At 46.0% G+C, this 22,147-nt stretch overlaps 1 protein-coding gene across 5 annotated transcripts in view; it reads left to right on the top strand.

Annotated features, from left to right (window-relative positions):
• LOC134351808 (arf-GAP with SH3 domain, ANK repeat and PH domain-containing protein 1-like) overlaps positions 1-22,147 on the top strand; it is a 729,826-nt gene that overhangs the window by 423,986 nt on the left and 283,693 nt on the right. For all 5 annotated transcript variants that reach the window (XM_063058512.1, XM_063058513.1, XM_063058511.1 and 2 more), the window contains exon 6: positions 13,655-13,729. In XM_063058512.1, coding sequence (XP_062914582.1) covers positions 13,655-13,729 — 75 coding nt within the window. The remainder of the gene's footprint in view (positions 1-13,654; positions 13,730-22,147) is intronic.

The raw sequence follows: 22,147 nt of genomic DNA on the forward strand, positions 1-22,147 counted from the left end.
TAGAGGTGTACAAGATAATAAGAGGAATAGATAGAGTGGATAGCCAGCGCCTCTTCCCCAGGGCACCACTGCTCAATACAAGAGGACATGGCTTTAAGGTAAGGGGTGGGAAGTTCAAGAGGGATATTAGAGGAAGGTGTTTTACTCAGAGAGTGGTTGGTGCGTGGAATGCACTGCCTGAGTCAGTGGTGGAGGCAGATACACTAGTGAAGTTTAAGAGACTACTGGACAGGTATATGGAGGAATTTAAGGTGGGGGCTTATATGGGAGGCAGGGTTTGAGGGTCGGCACAACATTGTGGGCTGAAGGGCCTGTACTGTGCTGTACTATTCTATAATATAGGAGAAAAAACAATAAAATCATAATAATAAATTAATTAATCAATTACCATATACATATTTTGAATAGATTAAAAATAGTGCAAAAACAGAAATAATATATATTAAAAAAGTGAGGTAGCGTCCAAGGGTTCAAAGTCCATTTAAGAATCAGATGGCAGAAGTGAAGAAGCTGTTCCTGAATCACTGAGTGTGTGCCTTCGGGCTTCTGTACCTTCTACCTGATGGTAACAGTGAGAAAAGGGCATTCATAATGGACACTGCCTTTCTGAGACACCACTCCTTGAAGATGACCTGGGTACTTTGTCAGCTAGTACCCAAAATGGAGCCGACTAAATTTACAATCCTCTGTAGCTTCTTTTGGTCCTGTGCTGAAGCCCCACATGGTAGACAGTGATGCAGCCTGTCAGAATGCTCTCCAAGGTGCATCGGTAGAAGATTTTGACTGTATTTGTGGACATGCCAAATCTCTTCAAATTTGTGATGAAATATAGCCACTGTTTTACCTTCTTTATAATTACATCGACATGTTGGGACCAGGTTAAATCCTCAGAGATCTTGACACCCAGGAACTTGAAACTGCTCACTCTCTCCACTTCTGATGCCTCTATGAGGATTGGTGTGTGTTCCTTCATCTTACCCTTCCTGAAGTCCACAATCAGCTCTTTCGTTTTACTGATGTTGAGTGCCAGGTTGTTGCTGCGACACCACTCCACTAGTTGACATATTTTGCTCCTGTATGCCCTCTTGTCACCATCTGAGATTCTACCAACAATAGTTGTATCATCAGCAAATTCATAGATGGTATTTGAGCTATGCCTAGCCACACAGCCATGTGTGTATAGAGAGTAGAGCAATGAGCTAAGCACACACTCCCTGAGGTGCACCAGTTTTGATCGTCTGCAAGGAGATGTTAACACCAATCTGCGCAGGTTGTGGTCTTCTGGTTAGGAAGTCGAGAATCCAATTGCAGTTGGAGGTACAGAGGACCAGGTTCTGCAACTTCTCATTCAGGGTTGTGGGAATGATGGTATTAAATGCTGAGCTATAGTCGATGAACAGCATCTTGACATAGGTGTTTGTGTTGTCCAGGTGGTCTAAAGTCATGTGAAGAGCCATTGAGATTGCATCTGCCATTGACCTTTTGTGGCAAATTGCAATGGGTCCAGGTCCTTGCTGAGGCAAGAGTTCAGTCTAGTCATGACCAACTTCTCAAAGCATTTCATTATTGTAGGTGTGAGTGCTACCTTTCGATAGTCATTAAGACAGCTCACACTATTCTTCTTCGGCACTGGTATAATTGTTGCCTTTTTAAAGCAAGAAGGAACTTCTGCTCGTAGCAGTGAGAGGTTGAAAATGTCCTTGAATACTCCCGCTAGTTGGTTTGCACAGGTTTTCAAAGCCTTACCAGGTACTCGATCGGGACCTTCGGCCTTGCAAGGGTTCACTCTCTTTAAAGACACCCTAACATCGGCCTCTGAGACAGAGATCATAGGTGCAGCAGGGATCTTCACAGCTCTAGTTCTGTTCTCCCTTTCAAAGCGGGCATAGAAGGCGTTGAGTTCATCTGATAGTGAAGCATCGCTGCCATTCATGCTATTGGGTTTCACTTTGTAGGAAGTAAGGTCTTGCAAACCCTGCCAGAGTTGCCGTGCATCTGATGTCGCCTCCAATCTCGTTCGAAATTGTCTCTTTGCCCTTAAAATAGCCCTTAGCAAATCATACCTGGTTTTCTGGTACAGGCCTGGGTCACTAGACTTGAGTGCCACAAATCTAGCCTTCAGCAGATGACGTACCTTCTGGTTCATCCATGGCTTTTGGTTTGGGAATGTACAGTAAGTCTTTGTAGGCACACTCTCATCCAGACAGGTTTTAATGAAGTCGGTAACAACTGCAGCATACTCATCCAGGTTCAAAGATGAATCCCTGAATACAGTCCAGTCCACTGATTCAGAGTAGTTCTGTAGGCGCTCCTGTGCTTCCCTTGTCCATATCTGCTGATCCTCACTTCTGGTGCTGCAGTCTTCAGTCTCTGCGTATACTCAGGTTGTAGAAGTACAGATGTCCAGAAGTGAAGGCGTGGAATAGCACAGTAGGCATTCTTGATGGTGGTTTAGCAATGGCCCAGTGTGTTGTTTCCTTTGGTATTGCAATTGATCTGCTGATTGTAGTTGCATAGTGAATTTTTTCAGACAGGACTGGTTAAAATCTCCCAAAATGATAGTGAAGGCGTTCGGGTGCACTGTTTTGTGCATGTTGATCCCATTGCTCAGATCATCTGAATCCTGATTGACATTAGCCTGAGGTGGTATTTATATTGCTACCAGAATGACCCCGGAGAACTCCCGTGGTAGGTAAAAAGGACGGCACTTAACTGCTGGATATTCCAGGTCTGGTAAGCAGAATTGGTACAGCAGTGATATATTTGTGCACCAAGAAGAGTTGATCATGAGACATACTCCTCCACCTCTGCTTTAGAGAGACTCTGTAGATCTCTCCTGATGGTGTATTGTAAACCCATTGATCTGAATTGCTGTATCCGGTACAAAAGGGGTGTAACTCTCACTTTGGCTAGCGGCTTAATATAGGGGGTGATGGCCCCCGGCCCAGCCAAACTTAAGAAAGCTCGTTAGGATGGATGCTGCGTGATGTGTCCCCTGTTACAAATCAGTATCCCGAAATAACAAACAGTACACAAAATGCGATTAAGCGATTATGCTTTATAATTCTTACTTTGACTATATGATTAGTAAAGAAAACAAAAAAAAAAGAAAAAGAGCCCAATCTTATGAAATAGTCTGTTGAGCAATGTTGGAGCTCACCGATAAGCTGATCGTCCACCATCGACCTCCTCCGATTGTTGCTACCCTTTGGACCCTCGCTCCAAGTGCACCCTGTCCGGCGCTCTACCAACTCACTGCATTCGCGTCTTCTCTCCTCATCTCTCCCCGGCAAAAGACCATGAAAATCTCTCCTCCAGACTCACAAGAAAGAACAAAAACATTCCAAACCCTGTTATCTCTAATCATAACCCAAACATTGCTGCTACAGAGAAACCATTCCATTATCAGTGAAACCTTACAACATGTTACACAGCAGTGAAACCCTACAGCATGTTACACTCTCCCCCCACTAAATTTAGTCATGTCCTCATGACGTTGAGATAATTTGCCAACCCTTCCTGCAAAAGACAAAGCCCAATTCAGGTGTAAAAAGCAGTGACGTAGCTCCCCAACACAGTAGGGGTCATACTCTGTTCCCCTGGTGCTATGTAGGCCAACCTATCCGGTGGTCTCCTAATTCTCTGAGACCTCCGCACTCCATCATCTAACTCTTCAGGTTTCGACACTACTGGAGATACTTCCAGTCTACCTGGCGATGCCTCCCTCGATCTATCACTCGTACCCACCTGCAACTCGGATCCCTCTGTCCCGTGATCAAACCCTGCTTCCTCTCCTGCAGAGTCCCTCTGCAACCCAGGCTGCCCACAGATAGCCCCCCCCCCCCGCCACTTCACGTCTCAATGGGAAAAGGGCCAGGAGTCACTTCCTCCATCAGTGGGGAGTTAGCGAAAGGCAGTGTATATCACACATCCAGGTTCTCATCCTCTGAATCAGTATCCCTCTCAGGGGGTGGGGGCTGGCCTAACCTTACCTGTTGGGGGCCCAGTAGCACCCTGCGTTTCCGCAGAGTCCTCTTACTAGGTGTAGGCTCCAAGTTGGGCTCCTGGTCTATCTGCACCTCTTGACCCAGGGGCAACAGGTGGTTCCAATGAAGAATCTTGACAGGCCCATTCCCATCTTCTGGTTTCATCCAGAAAAACTGGTAGGTTTGGCATCTGACTCTCCACCACTTCGGGTATAGCTGCCCAGCAGTCAGCCAACTTATGCTTTCCAGGTAGCCCCAAATTCCTTATGAGGACTCTGTCTCCCGGCAGGAGTTACGAGAACCTCACCTTTTGATCATACCTCCTCTTATTCCCTTGATTCTTCTGGGCAGCCATGACCCTACCTAATTCATAAGCCCTTTTCAGCTCTCTTCTCAGGTCAGACACATACTTCAGATCAGTCTTTGGTGGTAAGTCACCCTCGTCAGTCCCAAATCAAAGGGCAACCTTGCCTCGCACCCAAACATCAGATAATGTGGCAAGTACCCAGTAGCTTCACTTCGTTTACAATTATAACTGTTAACCAGAAGCCCAATATATTGACCCCACCTGCTCTTCTTGCTGACCTACAGGGTCCCGAGCATGTCTAGCAAGGTCCGATTATACCTCTCTGGCTGGGCATCACCCTGCGGGTGATAGGGCGTGGTCCTCGACTTCTCGACTCCCAAGCGTGCCCAGTAACTCATGGATGAGTCTGCTCTCAAAATCCCGTCCCTGATCACTATGTATTCACCTGGGAAGGCCATAAGTAAATAAAATACTTCTCCCATAACACTTTTGCCACTGTAGACGCCCTCTGGTCCTTGGTAGGGAAAGCCTGAGCATATCTGGTGCAGTGGTCCATGATGACTAGGACATTCACTATGTTGCTGGCATTGGGTTCTGTTGACAGGAAATCCATGCACACCAGGTCCAGAGGTCCCGCACTCTGCAAGTGGGACAAGGGAGCTGCCCTCGTAGGCAGTGTCTTCTGCCGTATGCACTTGCAGTATTCTTCGACCTCCGACTTCATTCGGGGCCAGTAAAACCAGTCTCTGAGCAATCCATAGGTGTTTTCCATCACCAAATTCCAGAATCATCATGAAGTGATTTCAACACAATCCTCTGCTACTTCTTGGGCAGAACCAGCTGGCAACGCCGGGATCGGTCTGGGGATGACGTGACCCAGTGTAAGATCTGGTTCTTGAACTCCAGCTGAGGCCATTCTCGTAGTAATGGAAGCACCAACACATGTTTCATCCTCTCCACCTGAGCCATGTCTCCCTTTTCGACCACCGCCCAAATGGTACTGATGCCCAGATCATCTCACTGAGCAGCAGCCACTTCCCCAGGACTCAATTCCGGCAGCTGAATTGTCTTCAGAGCAGTCAGGTTACAATACACCTGAGGGATGGTGTCATCAGAAGTCCCCAATTGATCCACCGCTCGCTCCTGCCCCTCATTTCCCTCTGCCTTCACGGTGATGGCAAACTGACACAGGGCCTTCACCCCTGGGGCAGGAACGCTGTCCCACTCCTCGTACCTGACCAGTCTCCCATGTGCCCGTCAGGACAAAGCATCAGTATCAACGTTCCTGCTTCCTGGCTGGTTCTTCAGGCTGCGATCATAGGCAGACAACACCACCAACCACCGATGGTCTATGGCATCCAGTTTCGCCGAGGTCAAGATATAAGTTAGGGGGTTGTTGTCCATCCTCACTTCAAACTTGGTCCTGCAGAGGTAGTCACTCAGCTTATCCACCACTGCCCATTTCAATGCCAGAAATTCCAACTTGTGCGTGGGATAGTTTTTCTCGGAGGGCGACAGACTCCGGCTGACAAATGCAACAGGCCTCAACCCAGAGCCCTGATCCTGATACAGGATGCCCCCAAACCCTCTTGGCTGGCATCCATGTGCAGTACATACAGTAAGTGAGGGTCCGCAAAAGTCAGCACCGGCGCATGGGTCAGCAACTCCTTCAGTGTCTGAAAGGCCTCCTCACATTTTGCATCCCACCTTGGTCCAAAGGGCTCCGACGGGCTAAGATACTCTCCATCTTCCTGTCCTTTCTTCCCCCTCCCTTTCTTCCCCTAGTAGGGAGGGTAACCGCTCAGAAGCTGATTCAACAAGTGACTCACTTTCTCGTAACCTTTCCACAAACCTCCGATAGTAATCTTAGAACCCAAGGAACGAGTGCAGAGTGCTCACAGTCTGGGGTCTTGGCCAAGTGGTAACCGCCTCGATCTTAGTTGGGTCTGTAGATACCCCATATCTGAGACTATGTGCCCAACAGAGCTAACAGACGTTTGGCAGAACTGGCACTTGTCCAAGGAAAGTTTTAACGTTTCAGCTTTCAGGCAGCCCAGCACCTTAAGCAGCCTCGCTTCATGTTCTTCCAAGGTGGATCCAAATACTATGAGGTCATCCAAATACACCAATACCTCAAGCAAGTTCGTATCCCCCTCTGTTTTCTCCTTGACCCACTGGAAGGTCGCAGGGGCTCCCGAGATGCCCTGGAGCATCCTTTCGAACTGGAAAAGTCCTAGGGGATATATAAATGCCGTTTCTCTTTGTCAGCCTTACTGATGGGGATCTGGTAATATCCACTTCTCAAGTTTAGCACACTCAGGCAGGCCAGTGCGTCTTCAATCCTCGGGACAGTAGACTGGTCATGGATGGTGTGCCTGTTCAGAGTCCTATAGTCCACACACATCTGTACCTTCCCATTCTTCCTCCTGGCCACGACTATTGGGGATGCGTAGGAGCTTCGAGACTCGGTGATGATCCCAGCTTCCTTCAACTTGCACAAATGCTGCCGAACGTCCTGCACCTCTGCAGGGGCCAGTCGCTGCGACCTTTCTCTGAACAGGGTATTGTCAGTTACCCGGATAGTATGACGCGTGCTCTTGGAACAACCCACATCAAATTCGTCAGTGGAAAAGACACCTTCCAGCTTCAACATCCTCTCTATCAACCTCTTCTTCCAACCCGCAGGAACCGGGGAGTCCCCGAAGTTGAATGACTCAGCGGTCAATTTTTCCCCCTTTTCCAATAGTTTCTCCCTGGTGTGCCTCACAGGGGCACTAGACATTACCGTCACTGGGAACAAATGCGCCAGGGGCATCCCCCGCTTGAAGGTGACCTCCCTATTCGTAGTGTTCCTGACAATCACTGCCATCCTCCTTGCCTGTACAACCGAGGGCTTCTGCAATTTGGGCCTCACCAGTACCCCAGCAGGAAATCCCAACTCCCATTTGTGGTCTTCTGGAGTGTCCACTAAGAGGGCCTCACCCTCAGCCACTCCGGGAAATTTGGGAGTCCCCATCACTCTCACTACTTTCCCAGACACTACTATCATTGGATTCGACTGGGTGAACCACACAGTCCCTCGTCTAATTTCAGTATCTGGTCTGACGCAGCCATGCACTTCCTCAAAAGCAGCTCGAAACCCTGGGTGCACGGACAATGTTTCCAGAAAGCTCTCACCCGACTTCTCCTTGCAGGCCCCCATGAGTCTCCTCACAAGAGATGTTTTGGTCCCCACCATAATCGAAACTTTTCCCTTCTCAACAGGGTCCGGACAAACCAGCACCAATGTATCAAGGACCTCAGACACTCCCACATCGGCCTCCGAGACCTCCAACTTCACTGACAAATAACTGTCGTATGGATAATCACCAGCACTAAGCTCCCAGATCTCCAGTGCCCTGAATAGTGTCAATGGTAAATGCTTCAGATACTGGTTGTGGAACGAACAGTACAACAACGTGACCCAGTGTCGAGTATGGCTTTAGGAAAAATACCCTCTATCCGTAGCGACACACTGGAGCGTAGTCCCATGAAGCCTACAGGAGTAGGGCTTTTCGCGTTTGGGGATCCTTGGTACATTGCTGGGAACGTGTTCCCCCACAGATACCAGGCCGTTCCCTCACTGGGACTCGTCTAAGTTTTCCCAACGACTCTCCCCGCTTAGGTACCCGGGAGCTCACTCTGCTTCTTGCGTGACACCTGCTGCCAGTAGCCCTCCGCATTGTTCGTTCCCTTGGGGAATTCACCCCCTCCCCCCATCAGCTTCATCATATGGGGGCGGTCACACCCGCTGGTAACAGCCGACATATCTCCGTTCTCAATTCTGTCACATTCTCCTCTACTGCTCCCTGGGGTAGGCTATCCATGGTCACTTCACCACAGGGGACTACTACTGGGAACTGTACCCTGCTGACTGAGTCCTTCCACGCCTCTGACGCGTTCTCCTCTTCAGCAAAAGATGGAGGGGGTCGCGTCTACGAGACTGTTGGAGACCCCAAGCAATCAGGTCATGGGTCTGGGCTCCCCAGGCTCTCTGGTCCATTCTTAGCTGATCCACCTCAGCTGCCTGAATGACCCCCCTATGCTGCAAGCAATTTAGCTGCCTCTCTAGCTGAAAATTAAAAGCAGAAAACTTCTCCCCCTTCTCCTGATGCATGTTCTGAAATTCCACCAAGAGCTCCATTGGGCTTCCAGTGAGGCCAAAAGCATTGTCCAGTGCTTGCATGTAATTGACAGCTGTTGCTATGGGATATTTCAACCTGACGGCTCTCACAATGTCAGCGGCCCGCCCATTCAAACTTTCAACCATTTTATGTCGCTTTACATCATCAGAGCACTGCCACTCATCTAACAGCTGAGAGGTCCGCTCCGCCCAAGTCTCATACTCCTCCTCCCCTTTAGGGTGGACGTTATTCCAGAGAATAGTGGAGTCTGCCATAACTGGGACTTTGAATCTGATTTTTCCATTTATTCCCCAGAGAAGTAAGTGCGGATTCTAACTCAGTATTCTCACTCCTCAGAAATGAGAGAACCCTGTCCTTGAAATCTCTGCCCCCAGCTACCGCTACCTCAGCACTGGTCTGAATTAAAATGAGAGCTGCACCAGCCATTTTATCAAACCTCCGCCCACAATCGCAATTTCAACAGTACTTAACAGTGGAATTAACAATTCATCCGAAGTACAAATATCTGCCCCACTGGTTCATTGCTCAGGGTAATCACACAGCATCCAACGGAATCAATCCCAAACGTAGCCCCCACAATTGTAACTTTTGCTTCGGCTAGTGGCTTAATATAGGGGGTGATCGCCCCCAGCCTGGCCAAACTTAAGAAAGCTCGTTTGGGTGGATGCTACGCGATGTGTCCCCTGTTACAAATCAGCACCCCAAAATAACAAACAGGACACAATATGCGATTAAACGATTAAGCTTTATAATTCTTACTTTGACTATGTGGTTAGTAACGAAAACAAAAAAAAAGAAAAAGGGCCCAATCCTATGAAACAGTCTACTGCGCAATGTTGGAGCTCACTGATAAGACGATTGTCCACCATCGACCTCCTCTGATCGTTGCTGCTCTTCGGACCCTCGCTGCACATCCACCCCGTCCGGCAGTCTACCAACTCCTTCCATTCGCATCTTCTCTCCTCATCTCTCCCCGGCCAAAGACCGTGAAAATTTCTTTTCCAGACTCACAAGAAAGAACAACAGCATTCCAAACCTTGTTATCTCCAGCTATAACCCCAACATTGCTGCTACAGAGAAACTATTATATTATCAGTGAAACCTTACAGCATGTTACACAGCAGTGAAACTCTACAGCATGTTACAGGGGTTATCCAGGATTCCATGAAGCAAAGGAGACGTGCAGTCCTAATGATTCAGCACCCTAGCTCTGAGATCATTGATTTTATTCACAGAGACTGCATGTTTGCCAGAAGATAGTCGGTATTGGGAGTTTAAAACCCCGTTTCCTTAAATGCACTTGTATCCCTGATCTACAGCCACGCTTTCTCCATGGAATCCTGCGTGGACGCTTCCGTCCACAACCAGTGTTGTTTCCATTAGTTTTAAGCAGCAATAGTTCATTTAAGCACATTAAGATATCTTGTTGACTGTACTAACCTTGGAAGCAGTTGTGCTTTTTAGCTGAGTCAGGCGGAAACGAGAATATTTAATCGTATCCATTAAGAGTAATGCTGCTACTCGAGTCGTCCCTAGGTGCCCCGGAAGTAGATCCCAAGTACAACCATCCTTCAGGCATGAATCCGTGATGGCCACAACATCATACCTGGCAATCTGTAATAGTGCAACAAGATCATCCACCTTATTTCTGATATAACACCTTGAGTACTGTATTTGCTACCCTTTTTGATTTTGCATCCCTAGTGTATTGGTACTTAGTCTCTTGGCTGCGACTATTTCCCGTCATCTAACTGCCCTTTCTGACAGTCAGACTGCGCACTATCTTTACTTTTTTACCATCCGTCCTATCCTGAGTCTCATCACTCTGGTTCCCACCCCCTTGCCTAATTAGTTCAAACCCTCTCTAACAACTCGAACAAACCTGTTCGCGAGAATATTGTTCCCCCTCAGGTTCAGGTGCAACTGTCACATTTGAATAGGTCATACCTCCCCCAGAAGAGATTCCAATGGCATGGAGCCATAGGTGGTGACTGGTTAAGGAAAGATTTCAGACTAACATCAGGAAGCATTTCATTACACAGCGAGTTGTGGATCCTGTGGTGGTGGGGTAGGGTTAACCCTAACCCTGCATTTGAATGGCCTTGTACTACTGTATTGTAAATAGGTTATGCAAGTTCAAGCACACGTCTTGTAGTTCATACTAAATACTTTCTGGCGAGACAAAATGACTATTACAGATGTTCAGGAAGGTTTAATTATAATTAACATCTGAGAAGTACTGGGAAAGACAACATGAGTGCAAACAAAGTGCAAATGAGCTGAGCCTTTGTCTAGCCTGCTGAGTTCCTCCAGCATTTTGTCTTGTTGCTGTGCAAATGATAGAGGTACTGTCTCTCAGTGCCAGAACTCTTAAGTGTGATCCTGATCTCCATAGGTGCCTCTGTGAAATTTGTACCTTCTCTCTGTTCTCTAGCTGCTTTTATTTCCCTTCCACATCAGAATGACTGCTGGTTGGTTGTTTAGATAACCACTGTGAATTTATCTTCAGATGATAGGTCTGCAGGGAGTTTTGGGGAATGTGGGGAGAATAAAATGGATACATTTGGGATTACTGGTGTTTTTGGTTGACAAAGAGTCAGTTCGCTGAAGTGCTGTCTGATCCCCTCACTATAGAGTCCCCTATCACTGCTGCCATCCTCTTCCTTTCCCTACCCTTCTGAGCCACAAGGGCCAGACTCTGTGTCAGAGGCGCAGCCGCTGTTGCTTCCCCCAGGTAGGTCGTCCTCCCCAACAGTACTCAAACAGGAGTACTTATTGTTAAGGGGGACAGCCACAGGGGTACTCTCTAGTATCTGACTCTTGCCGTTCCCTCTCCTGACTGTGGGTACTTATCTGTCTCCTGAGGCCCTGGTGTGACTACTTGCCTATAGCTCCTCTCTTTCACCTCCTCACTTTCCCTAATCAGGCAAAGGTCATTGAGCTGCTTCTCCAGTTCCCTAACCCAGTCCCTAAGGAGCTGCAGCTTGACACACTTGGTGCAGATGTGGCCGTCCAGGAGGCTGGGAGTCTAACTCGCTGATGACCATGTGCCTGTGCTGTGCAGTCGTGCCTCGATCAAACCGCTGCAGAAAAAAATGTATTCCTTTTAAATTCTTCCCTCCAGTCTAACTCGCTGACTTCCCTGCGCAGTCGTGCCTTGATCAAACCGCTGAAGAAAAAGTGCACTCCTTTTAGATTCTTCCCGCGCCTGTGCAGTCGTGACTCGATTTTGGGAACTTAACATACTATTTATTATGTACTTCCTATGTTCAGTTTTATATTCCAGCAGTTTTACCTATTATTAAATTGTGATAAAATTCTCATTTGATTTTGTATTGGGAAATTAAAAAATATATTTTGGTATTCAAGTAACAGACCAGGAATTCACAAAACATCAAAATATCAGAGATGTGGACTAAAATGTTTCTTTTCTGAAATTTATGTGAAATTTAAGCAAATAAAAACAGAATTGCTTTAGCTGTCATTTCTTGACACATGTGCAGATAGTACTGCTTTATGTGGAATTCACAATAAGGACCAATGAAGAACAAAAAATCCCACCACCCTAGTAATATGGAAGTTGTCTGTATAACACAGGCTCTATCCTATTGAGCATATATCTGGCTGTTTCCTTTGGAATAAATACAATAATTGTTAAACATATACAGTGTTAAGTGAAATGTTTAACTGTTGTATTTTGCGTAAATGAGTTAATGTTTCTCAGTTTTGCTGCACAGTTTATCTGGGAGATATTAACTTGTATAGCAGGATAATTAGCACCTTGTTTGTAACATTTGTTTCTATCCATGGAGTTCTAATTATTTTGCTAGAACTGGAAAAAATATCCCAAAGACATAGATGAGTGGTTTATTAATATGTGAAACAAACATCTGCAGGAGTACAAGCTGGAAGGTGATAGGTGAAGCAGGTGAGGAGGAAGGTAGGGAGGTGGGTGGGGGCAGGGTATGAAGTGAAAAGCTTTGAGGTGATAGGTGGAAAAGGTGAAGAAGGAATCTGAGGGGAGAGTGGACCATGGTAGCAGGGAAAGGAGGAAGTGCACCAAGGGAGAGGTGATAAGCAGGTAAGGAGAAGAGAAGTAATAGAGGAGCCAGAGTGGGTTATGAAAGGAGGAAGGGGGAGAAGTAGAAATTTATTGGAAGTTAGAGAAATTGATGTTCATGCCATCAGGTTGGAGGCTTACCAGATGGAATACAAGATGTTGCTCCTCCACTGGGAGAGTGGCCTCATCAAAATATCAGAGATGTGGACTAAAATTTTTCTTTTCTGAAACTTATGTGAAATTTAAGCAAATAAAAACAGAATTGCTTTAGCTCTCATTTCTTGACACATGCGCAGATGGTACTGCTTTATGTGGAATTCACAATAAGGACCAATAAGGAGCAAAATTGAGAGAGTACAGAGAAGATTTACTAGAATGTTACCTGGGTTTCATCTCCTAAGTTACAGAGAAAGGTTGAACAAGTTGGGTCTTGATAGAGGTATTTAAAATTATGAGGGGGATAGATAGAGTTGACGTTGATAGGCTTTTTCCATTGAGAGTAGGGGGAGATTCAAACAAGAGGACATGAGTTGAGAGTTAAAGGGCAAAAGTTTAGGGATAACATGAGGGGGAACTTCTTTACTCAGAGAGTGGTAGCTGTGTGGAACGAGCTTCCAGCAGAATTGGTTGAGGCAGGTTCAATGTTGTCATTTAAAGTTAAATTGGATAGCTATATGGACTGGAAAGGAATGGAAGGTTATGGGCTGAGTGCAGGTCGGTGTTCGGCACGGACTGGAGGGGCCGAGATGGCTTGTTTCCGTGCTGTAGTTGTTATATGTTATATGGTTATATAGCTGTAGAGGAGGTCAAGTACTGACATGTCAGAATGAGAATGGGCATTGGAAGTAATGGCTGCCAGGAAATCCTGTCTATATTATGAAACTATTTACATTTTTAAAACTTTTGCATGTCCATGATATTGCTTGCCTGGATTGGTGCAAACAGTTATTATAATATGTAAAAGAACTTGTCTATCTTCTCCATACTGTGGTTCATGCAATACACTTTACTTCAATGTCTTTTGCATATCATGAATGCAATAAAGACAAATATACTTTCACTTTGATATATTTAACATGTTCATATGGCTAAAAAATTTCTTCACATTTCTTTAAAGCTGCAGAATCTTAGTCATAATGTCATCTTCACTTTGGATTCACTATTGAAAGGAGACCTCAAAGATGTCAAGGGGGTAAGTGTTTCTTCTAGTGATTAAGTTATTCCCTTTGATGTAAATTTAAAACTGAGAAATAGGTTTCAAATGCATAGGCTATCTTGCATCAAAAAGTACAAAATAACACTTTGCATATCAGAGTGATATAATAACTCTGAGCTTTCAAATGGTTGAAAATGTTTTTATATCATTTGCAATGTTATACTGTATGCGCAACGTTAGGGAAACAAGGTTTTTGTTTCTACGTTTTAAATATTTCTGTTGGAATTTAGTCATAAATTGCAAGGATGGACAGGTACATGGATGGGAGGGGTATGGATGGCTAAGGTAGTCTGGAGACTAAGATAGATAGATTATTGATCCCAAAGGAAATTACAGTGTCACAGTAGCATTACAAGTGCACAGATAGACAAATATTAGAAGAGAAGTAAGAAGAATAAAAAAAATAAATTACCTTAAAAATAAGATGTATAGGATTTCCAAGTTCACACTGATAAGATGGTAGTGCAAAAATTATCATAATGGGTACAATATTATACAGTAATGGGTGCACATTCATACCGCCCAGATAAGAAGTGATGGTAGTATTGCACAGGGTATCCACCATTGCAGGGTGTGGTAAACATAGCCAAACACAGCTTAAGCAGAGGTTAATAACAGTCTAACAGGAGGGTATCATCACTTCCCCAACTATAAGTTGACTCATTATAGAGCCTAATGGCCGAGGGTAAGAATGACCTCATATAACGCTGTTTGGAGCAGTTCAGTGGTCATAGTCTGTTACTGAAAGTGTTCCTCTGTTCAGCAAAGGTGGCATGCAGAGGGTGAGAAACACTGTCCAGAGCTGCCAGGGTCCTTTGTTCTACCACAACCTCCAGTGTGTCCAGTTTGACCCTTATAAGAGAGCCAGCCTTACCAATCAGTTTATTGAGCCTGTTGGCACCACCTGTGTTGATGCCATTGCTGCAGCACACCAATGCACAGAAGTTTGCACTGGTGACAACAGGCTGGTAGAACATGTGAAAAAGAGTCCTGCATACTCCAAAGGACCTCAGCCTCTTCAAGAAGTAGAGGCGACTCGCCCTTCTTGTACACAGCCTCTATATTGGTACTGCATTCAAGTCCGTCGTCCAGCTGCACCACATTCACAACCTCACCATCAATAGTAACAGGAAGCATTGTGGACTTAGTCTTCCTAAAGTCCATCACCATCTCCTTTGTCTTACTGATGTTGAGCTGCAGATGATTCAGCTTGCACTATTTGACGAAGTCCTCCACCGGTGCCCCATATTTATCCTCTTTTCCTCCCTATATACACCCAACTATTGGTGAGTCATCAGAGAATTTCTGCAGATGACATGACTCTAAAGTCCAAGGTACGATATACGGGGTAAATGGGAAGGGAGCCAATAGTCATAGTCATAGTCATACTTTATTGATCCCAGGGGGAAATTGGGTTTCGTTACAGTTGCACCATAAATAATAAATAGTAATAGAACCATAAATAGTTAAATAGTAATATGTAAATTATGCCAGTAAATTATGAACTAGGTCCAGGACCAGCCTATTGGCACAGGATGTCTGACCCTCCAAGGGAGGAGTTGTAAAGTTTGATGGCCACAGGCAGGAATGACATCCTATGACGCTCTGTGCTGCATCTTGGAGGAATGAGTCTCTGGCTGAATGTACTCCTGTGCCCACCCAGTACATTATGTTGTGGATGGGAGACATTGACCAAGATGGCATGCAACTTAGACAGCATCCTCTTTTCAGACACCACCGTGAGAGAGTCCAGTTCCATCCCCACAACATCACTGGCTTTACGAATAAGTTTGTTGATTCTATTGGTGTCTGCTACCCTCAGCCTGCTGCCCCAGCACACAACAGCAAACATGATAGCACTGGCCACCACAGACTCGTAGAACATCCTCAGCATCGTCTGGCAGATGTTAAAGGACCTCAGTCTCCTCAGGAAATAGAGACAGCTCTGACCCTTCTTGTAGACAGCCTCAGTGTTCTTTGACCAGTCCAGTTTATTGTCAATTCGTATCCCCAGGTATTTGTAAACCTCCACCATGTCCACACTGACCCCCCTGGATGGAAACAGGGGTCACCGGTACCTTAGCTTTCCTCAGGTTTACCACCAGCTCCTTAGTCTTTTTCACATTAAGCTGCAGATAATTCTGCTCACACCATGTGACAAAGTTTCCTACAGTAGCCCTGTACTCAACCTCATCTCCCTTGCTGATGCATCCAACTATGGCAGAGTCATCCGAAAACTTCTGAAGATGACAAGACTCTGTGCAGTAGTTGAAGTCCAAGTTGTAAATGGTGAAGAGAAAGGGAGACAAGACAATCCCCTGTGGAGCCCCAGTGCTCCTGATCACTCTGTCGGACACACAGTCTTGCAAGCACACGTACTGTGGTCTGCCAGTCAGATAATCAAGAATCCATGACACCAGGGGAGCATCCACCTGCATCGCTGTCAGCTTCTCCCCCAGCAAAGTAGGGCAGATAGTGTTGAACGCACTGGAGAAGTCAAAAAACATGACCCTCACAGTGCTCGCTGGCTTGTCCGGGGGGGCATAGACACAGTTCAGCAGGTAGACGATGGCATCCTCAACTACTAGTCGGGGCTGGTAGGCGAACTGGAGGGGATCTAAGTGTGGCCTGACCATAGGGTGGAGCAGCTCCAGAACAAGTTTCTCCAGGGTCTTCATGATGTGGGTGGTCAATGCCACCAGTCTGTAGTCATTGAGGCCGCTGGGGCGTGGCGTCTCGGCACAGGGACGAGGCAGGATGTTTTCCACAGTACAGGAACCCTCCGGAGTCTCAGGCTCAGGTTGAATACATGGCGAAGTAATCCACATAGCTGAGGGGCACAGGCTTTGAGCACCCTGGTACTGACACCATCCGGTCCTGCAGCCTTGCTTGGGTTGAGACGTTTCAGCTGTCTTCTCACCTGTTCAGCCATGAAGCCCACCGTGGTGATTTTGTGTGGGGTGGGGTATAGTCATGAGAGCAGGGTGGAGGACTGTGAGGAGGGGTAGGAGAGGAGAGTGGAACATGTGTTGATTGGGGGCCGACAACAGATGGCTCATTTGAGGGATGGGCAGGGGTCACAATGTCAAATCTGTTAAAGAACAGGTTAAGTTTGTTGGCCCTGTCCACACTGCCCTCAGCTCCTCTGTTGCAATACAGTCCCCTATGGCAGCGGTCCCCAACCACCAGGCCATGGACCGGTACCGGGCCGCAGAGCATGTGCTACCGGGCCGCGAGGAAACGATATGATTTGGCGATATGAGTCAGCTGCACCTTTTCTCATTCCCTGTCACGGCCACTGTTGAGTCATTACGCATGCGAGGTCATGACCCGCGCATCATCCGTGTCAGCGCGGGAAGGAGATCAACTCCTCGAGCTTGCAAATGACGGCGGGCTGAAAAGTATGTTTGATATAACATCTCTGTCTGCATTCTGGATCAAAGTCAAGGCTAAATATCCTGAGATAGTCACGAAAGCACTGAAAATGTTGCTTCCATTTCCAACATTTTTCTGCAAAGCGGAGTTTTCTGCAATGAATGCAACGAAAACTAAATTGCAGAATAGACTGGACATAGGGAACCCCCTTCGAGTATCACTGTCTCCCATCACCCCTCGATGGCACCGTCTCGTTGCAGGGAAACAAGCCCAGGGCTCCCACCGATTCAGTGATATTGGTGTGTTGCAATGATTTTATATGTTCATACTAGGAAAATATGTGCGGTGTGTTTAATATCCAAATGTTACTTAAAATGTTATGATGCTATTGACTTACTTATATAACCATATAACAATTACAGCACGGAAACAGGCCATCTCTGCCCTTCTAGTCTGTGCCAAACTCTACTCTCACCTAGTCCTGCCGACCTGCACTCAGCCCATAACCCTCCATGCCTTTCCTGTCAATATACATATCCAATTTTTCTTTAAATGATAATATTGTACCTGCCTCAACCATTTCTACTGGAAGTTCGTTCAACACTTGCTTCAAGCTCCCCTGATAATTGACTTATCACTATATTCATGCGAGGAAAATATGCGCTGTGTGTTTATTATTAAATAAACCCTTTTAGAAACGAAATTGAGTGTATTAGCCACTTATCACCTATATTCTGGTCGTGATTAACCCCCCCCCCGCCCCCCACCACCTCCGAACAGAATTGCCAAAAAGGATTTGCAGGGAAGAAAAATGGGGAGGTCACGACGCGCATGCGCACTGGTGCCTGCTCAAGGCTTCATGGTCATTGTAGTCTTTCTCTGGGTAAACACAACATATTTAACTGCTACTCTTGTCCGTTGGCAACCCTACCACCTCCCCCCCCCCTCGGGTCGGCCAGTCTGCAAGAATATTGTCAATTTTAAACCGGTCTGCAGTGCAGAAAAGGTTGGGGACCCCTGCCCTATGGGGCCTTAGTGCTGATTATCGCCTTGTCTAAGACACAGCTCTGAAGCTGCACAAACTGTGGTCTACCAGTCAGGTAGTCCATTATCCAGGATACAATGGAAGTGCCTACCTGCATTCAATGGAGCTTTTCCCCGAGCAATGAGGGATGAACGGTATTGAAGGCACGAGAAATCAAAACATGATTCTAACAGTACTTATCCAAATAAGCGTAGGCTTTGTTCAGCTGGTAGATGACAGCATCATCGACTCTCATGTGCTGCTTGTAGGCAGACTGCAGGGGATCAAGGGTTAATCTGATCAGGGGTTGGAGGTGAGCCAGGACCAGCCTGTCTAGGGTCTTCATAATATCTGAGGTCAGGGCCAATGGGCAGTGGTTATTTAAGACTTTGAGTCGGTCCTTCTTGGGTACTGGGACCACACATGATGTTCTCCACACAGTTGGGACCCTTTCCAGGCTGAGACTCAGATTGAAAATGGACTGGACACCTCCACACAGTTGCTCAGCACACTCCTTCAGGACCTTGCAATTCACGCCATCTAATCCCTATGCTTTGCCATTTCTGTTTCCCCAGAACCCTTCTCAACTGCTCAGTTATGAAAGTGAGTCTATGATGACTGGGGAGTTGATGGAAGGTGGGGCTGGGGAGGTAAAGATTGGGACAATAGCAAGTTGGTATGTAGAGGTGTGTATAGTAGGTCCAGGGGACTGAGTGGGTGCAGACAGTGATAGCCTGTGTTGTTCATCCATGTGTTGAATGAGAGGGGGGAGGCAGGGTGGCACTGGTGTTGAGGGAGCATTGGGTGCCTTGGAACCTGAGCTGGTGTGTTGAGGGGGTTGTGAACAGTAGGGCAATTATCTAACCTGTTTAAGAATTGGTTATATTTATTAGCTGTAATTGTTATATAGTTATATAGCTCATAAGGTCGATGGGTCTAAGCAGAGTAATAGTTTGGCACAGACCAGATGGGTTGAAGGGGCTGTTTCTGTGCTGTAGTGTTCTATGACTTTTTTATTTTTTAACAAGTATGTGAGACCTGCATAATACATTTGAATTTGGATACATTTGAATTTGAATTTGCTCGTAAATCAGCAAAAAAAAGGATGTTCAATATTTCACTTGATCTGGAATTGGTGAAATTACATAGGCTGAAGTACAAAATGGGAGAGAAAACATATGGTGGCAATGTATGGTGTGAATTAAGCAAGTGTTACGGGTGGGTTTTTCTACAAAGGCTTTTCCAGTGTGCCTAATGATTGGAAATACTATGAATGGACCAGTAACACCTTCAGATACAATTAATTGGAAGATGAATACACAATGTGTTTCATCCTCGTTGTTCATTGAGGGTGCAGTGGACAACAAGGAAGGTTATCAAAACTTGTAGCGGGATCTGGACCAGACGAAAAATAGGCTGAAAATTAAATAGAACTTAATGCAGACAGAATGAGGTGTTACATGATGGGAGGACAAAGCAGGGTAGGTCTTACCCAGTGAAAAGTAGGATGCTGAGGAGTGCAGTAGAACAGAGGGATCTGGGAATACAGGTCCATAATTCCTCGAAAGTGGTGTCACGGATAGATAGAGTAGTAAAGAGAGCTTTTGGCATGTTAGCCATCAGAAATAATTGAATACAGGAGCTGGGTGGGATATTATGTTGAATTTGTATAAGGTGTTGGTGAGGTCCAACGCAGATTGGGGTAAATGCTTTGTTGAGCATATTCGCTCTGTCTGCTACAAAAGGCAGGATCTCCTGGTGACTACCCATTTCAATCTGACTATCCATTGCATTCTGATGTCTGTCCATGGCCGTTCCTGCTACCATAATGAGGCCAAACTGAAGTAAGAGGAGCAATACCTGGTATTCCGTTTGGGTAGCCTCTAACCTGATAGCATGAATATTGATTTCTCCAACTTCCAATAATTTCAACACTCCATTCCTTCCTTTTCTTTTCATTCGCCATTCTGGCTGTCCTCTTACCCTTTGTTCTTACCTGCCAATCATCTCCCTCTGGTGACATTCCTCCTTTTCTTTCTTCCACTGTCCTCTGTTATCAGATTCCTTCTTCAGCCCTTTACCTTTTCCTACTTACCTGGTTCATCTATCACCTGCCAATTTGTACTCTTTCCCCTCCCCCTCACTTTCTTATTCTGGGTTTTGCCTCCTTCCTTTTTAGCCCCAATAAAGGGTCTCACCACAGAACATTGACTGTCTATTACCCTGCAAAGATGCTGCTTGTTGAGTCTATTTACCATCTTCCTTTTCTACTAAGTCCTCGACTGCTTGTGCTTTCCATCTGTATAATTCTTTGCAGTTTCATGTTTGCATCACTTACTTTTTCTGCTCACCCTATATCCTTTTGAAATTGACAAATGACATCCTGTGGTATGGTGACCGCTCTTCCACATCCTCCTCAACTTAGTCATAAGCTTGACAATACAAAAAACAGGCCTTTCAGTCAAACTCATCGATGCTGACCAATTAGCATAACTGAGCTAGTCCCATTTTCTTACATAGAAACATAGAAAATAGGTGCAGGAGTAGGGCATTCGGCCCTTCGAGCCTGTACCGCCATTTATTATGATCATGGCTGATCATCCAACTCAGAACCCTGCACCAGCCTTCCCTACATACCCTCTGATCCCCCTAGCCACAAGGGCCATATCTAACTCCCTCTTAAATATAGCCAATGAACTGGCCTCAACTGTTTCCTGTGGCAGAGAATTCCACAGATTTACCACTCTCTGTGTGAAGAAGTTTTTCCTAATCTCGGTCCTAAAAGGCTTCCCCTTTATCCTCAAACTGTGATCCCTCGTTCTGGACTTCCCCAACATCGGGAACAATCTTCCTGCATCTAGCCTGTCCAATCCCTTTAGGATTTTATACGTTTCAATCAGATCCCCCCTCAATCTTCTAAATTCCAACGAGTACAAGCCCAGTTCATCCAGTCTTTCTTCATATGAAAGTCCTGCCATCCCAGGAATCAATCTGGTGAACCTTCTTTGTACTCCCTCTATGGCAAGGATGTCTTTCCTCAGATTAGGGGACCAAAACTGCACACAATACTCCAGGCATGGTCTCACCAAGGCCTTGTACAACTGCAGTAGTACCTCTGCTCCTGTACTCGAATCTTCTTGCTATAAATACCAGCATACCATTCGCCTTTTTCACCGCCTGCTGTACCTGCATGCCCACTTTCAATGACTGGTGTATAATGACACCCAGGTCTCGTTGCACCTCCCCTTTTCCTAATCGGCCACCATTCAGATAATAATCTGTTTTCCTATTTTTGCCACCAAAGTGGATAACTTCACATTTATCCACATTAAATTGCATCTGCCATGAATTTGCCCACTCACCCAACCTATCCAAGTCACCCTGCATCCTCTTAGCATCCTCCTCACTGCTAACACTGCAACCCAGCTTCGTTTCATCCGCAAACTTGGAGATGCTGCATTTAATTCCCTCATCCAAGTCATTAATATATATTGTAAACAACTGGGGACCCAGCACTGAGCCTTGCGGTACCCCACTAGTCACTGCCTGCCATTCTGAAAAGGTCCTGTTTATTCCCACTCTTTGCTTCCTGTCTGCTAACCAATTCTCTATCCACATCAATACCTTACCCCCAATACCGTGTGCTTTAATTTTGCACACTAATCTCCTGTGTGGGACCTTGTCAAAAGCCTTTTGAAAATCCAAATATACCACATCCCCTATTCACTCTGCTAGTTACATCCTCAAAAAATTCTATGAGATTCGTCAGACATGATTTTCCTTTCACAAATCCATGCTGACTTTGTCGAATGATTTCACCGCTTTCCAAATGTGCTGTTATCACATCTTTGATAACTAACTCCAGCAGTTTCCCCACCACTGACGTTAGGCTAACCGGTCTATAATTCCCCGGTTTCTCTCTCCCTCCTTTTTTAAAAAGTGGGGTTACATTAGCCACCCTCCAATCCTCAGGAACTAGTCTAGAATCTAACGAG

This window comes from Mobula hypostoma, chromosome 9, assembly GCF_963921235.1.
Source record: "Mobula hypostoma chromosome 9, sMobHyp1.1, whole genome shotgun sequence".
NCBI classification, from domain to species: Eukaryota; Metazoa; Chordata; class Chondrichthyes; order Myliobatiformes; family Myliobatidae; genus Mobula; species Mobula hypostoma.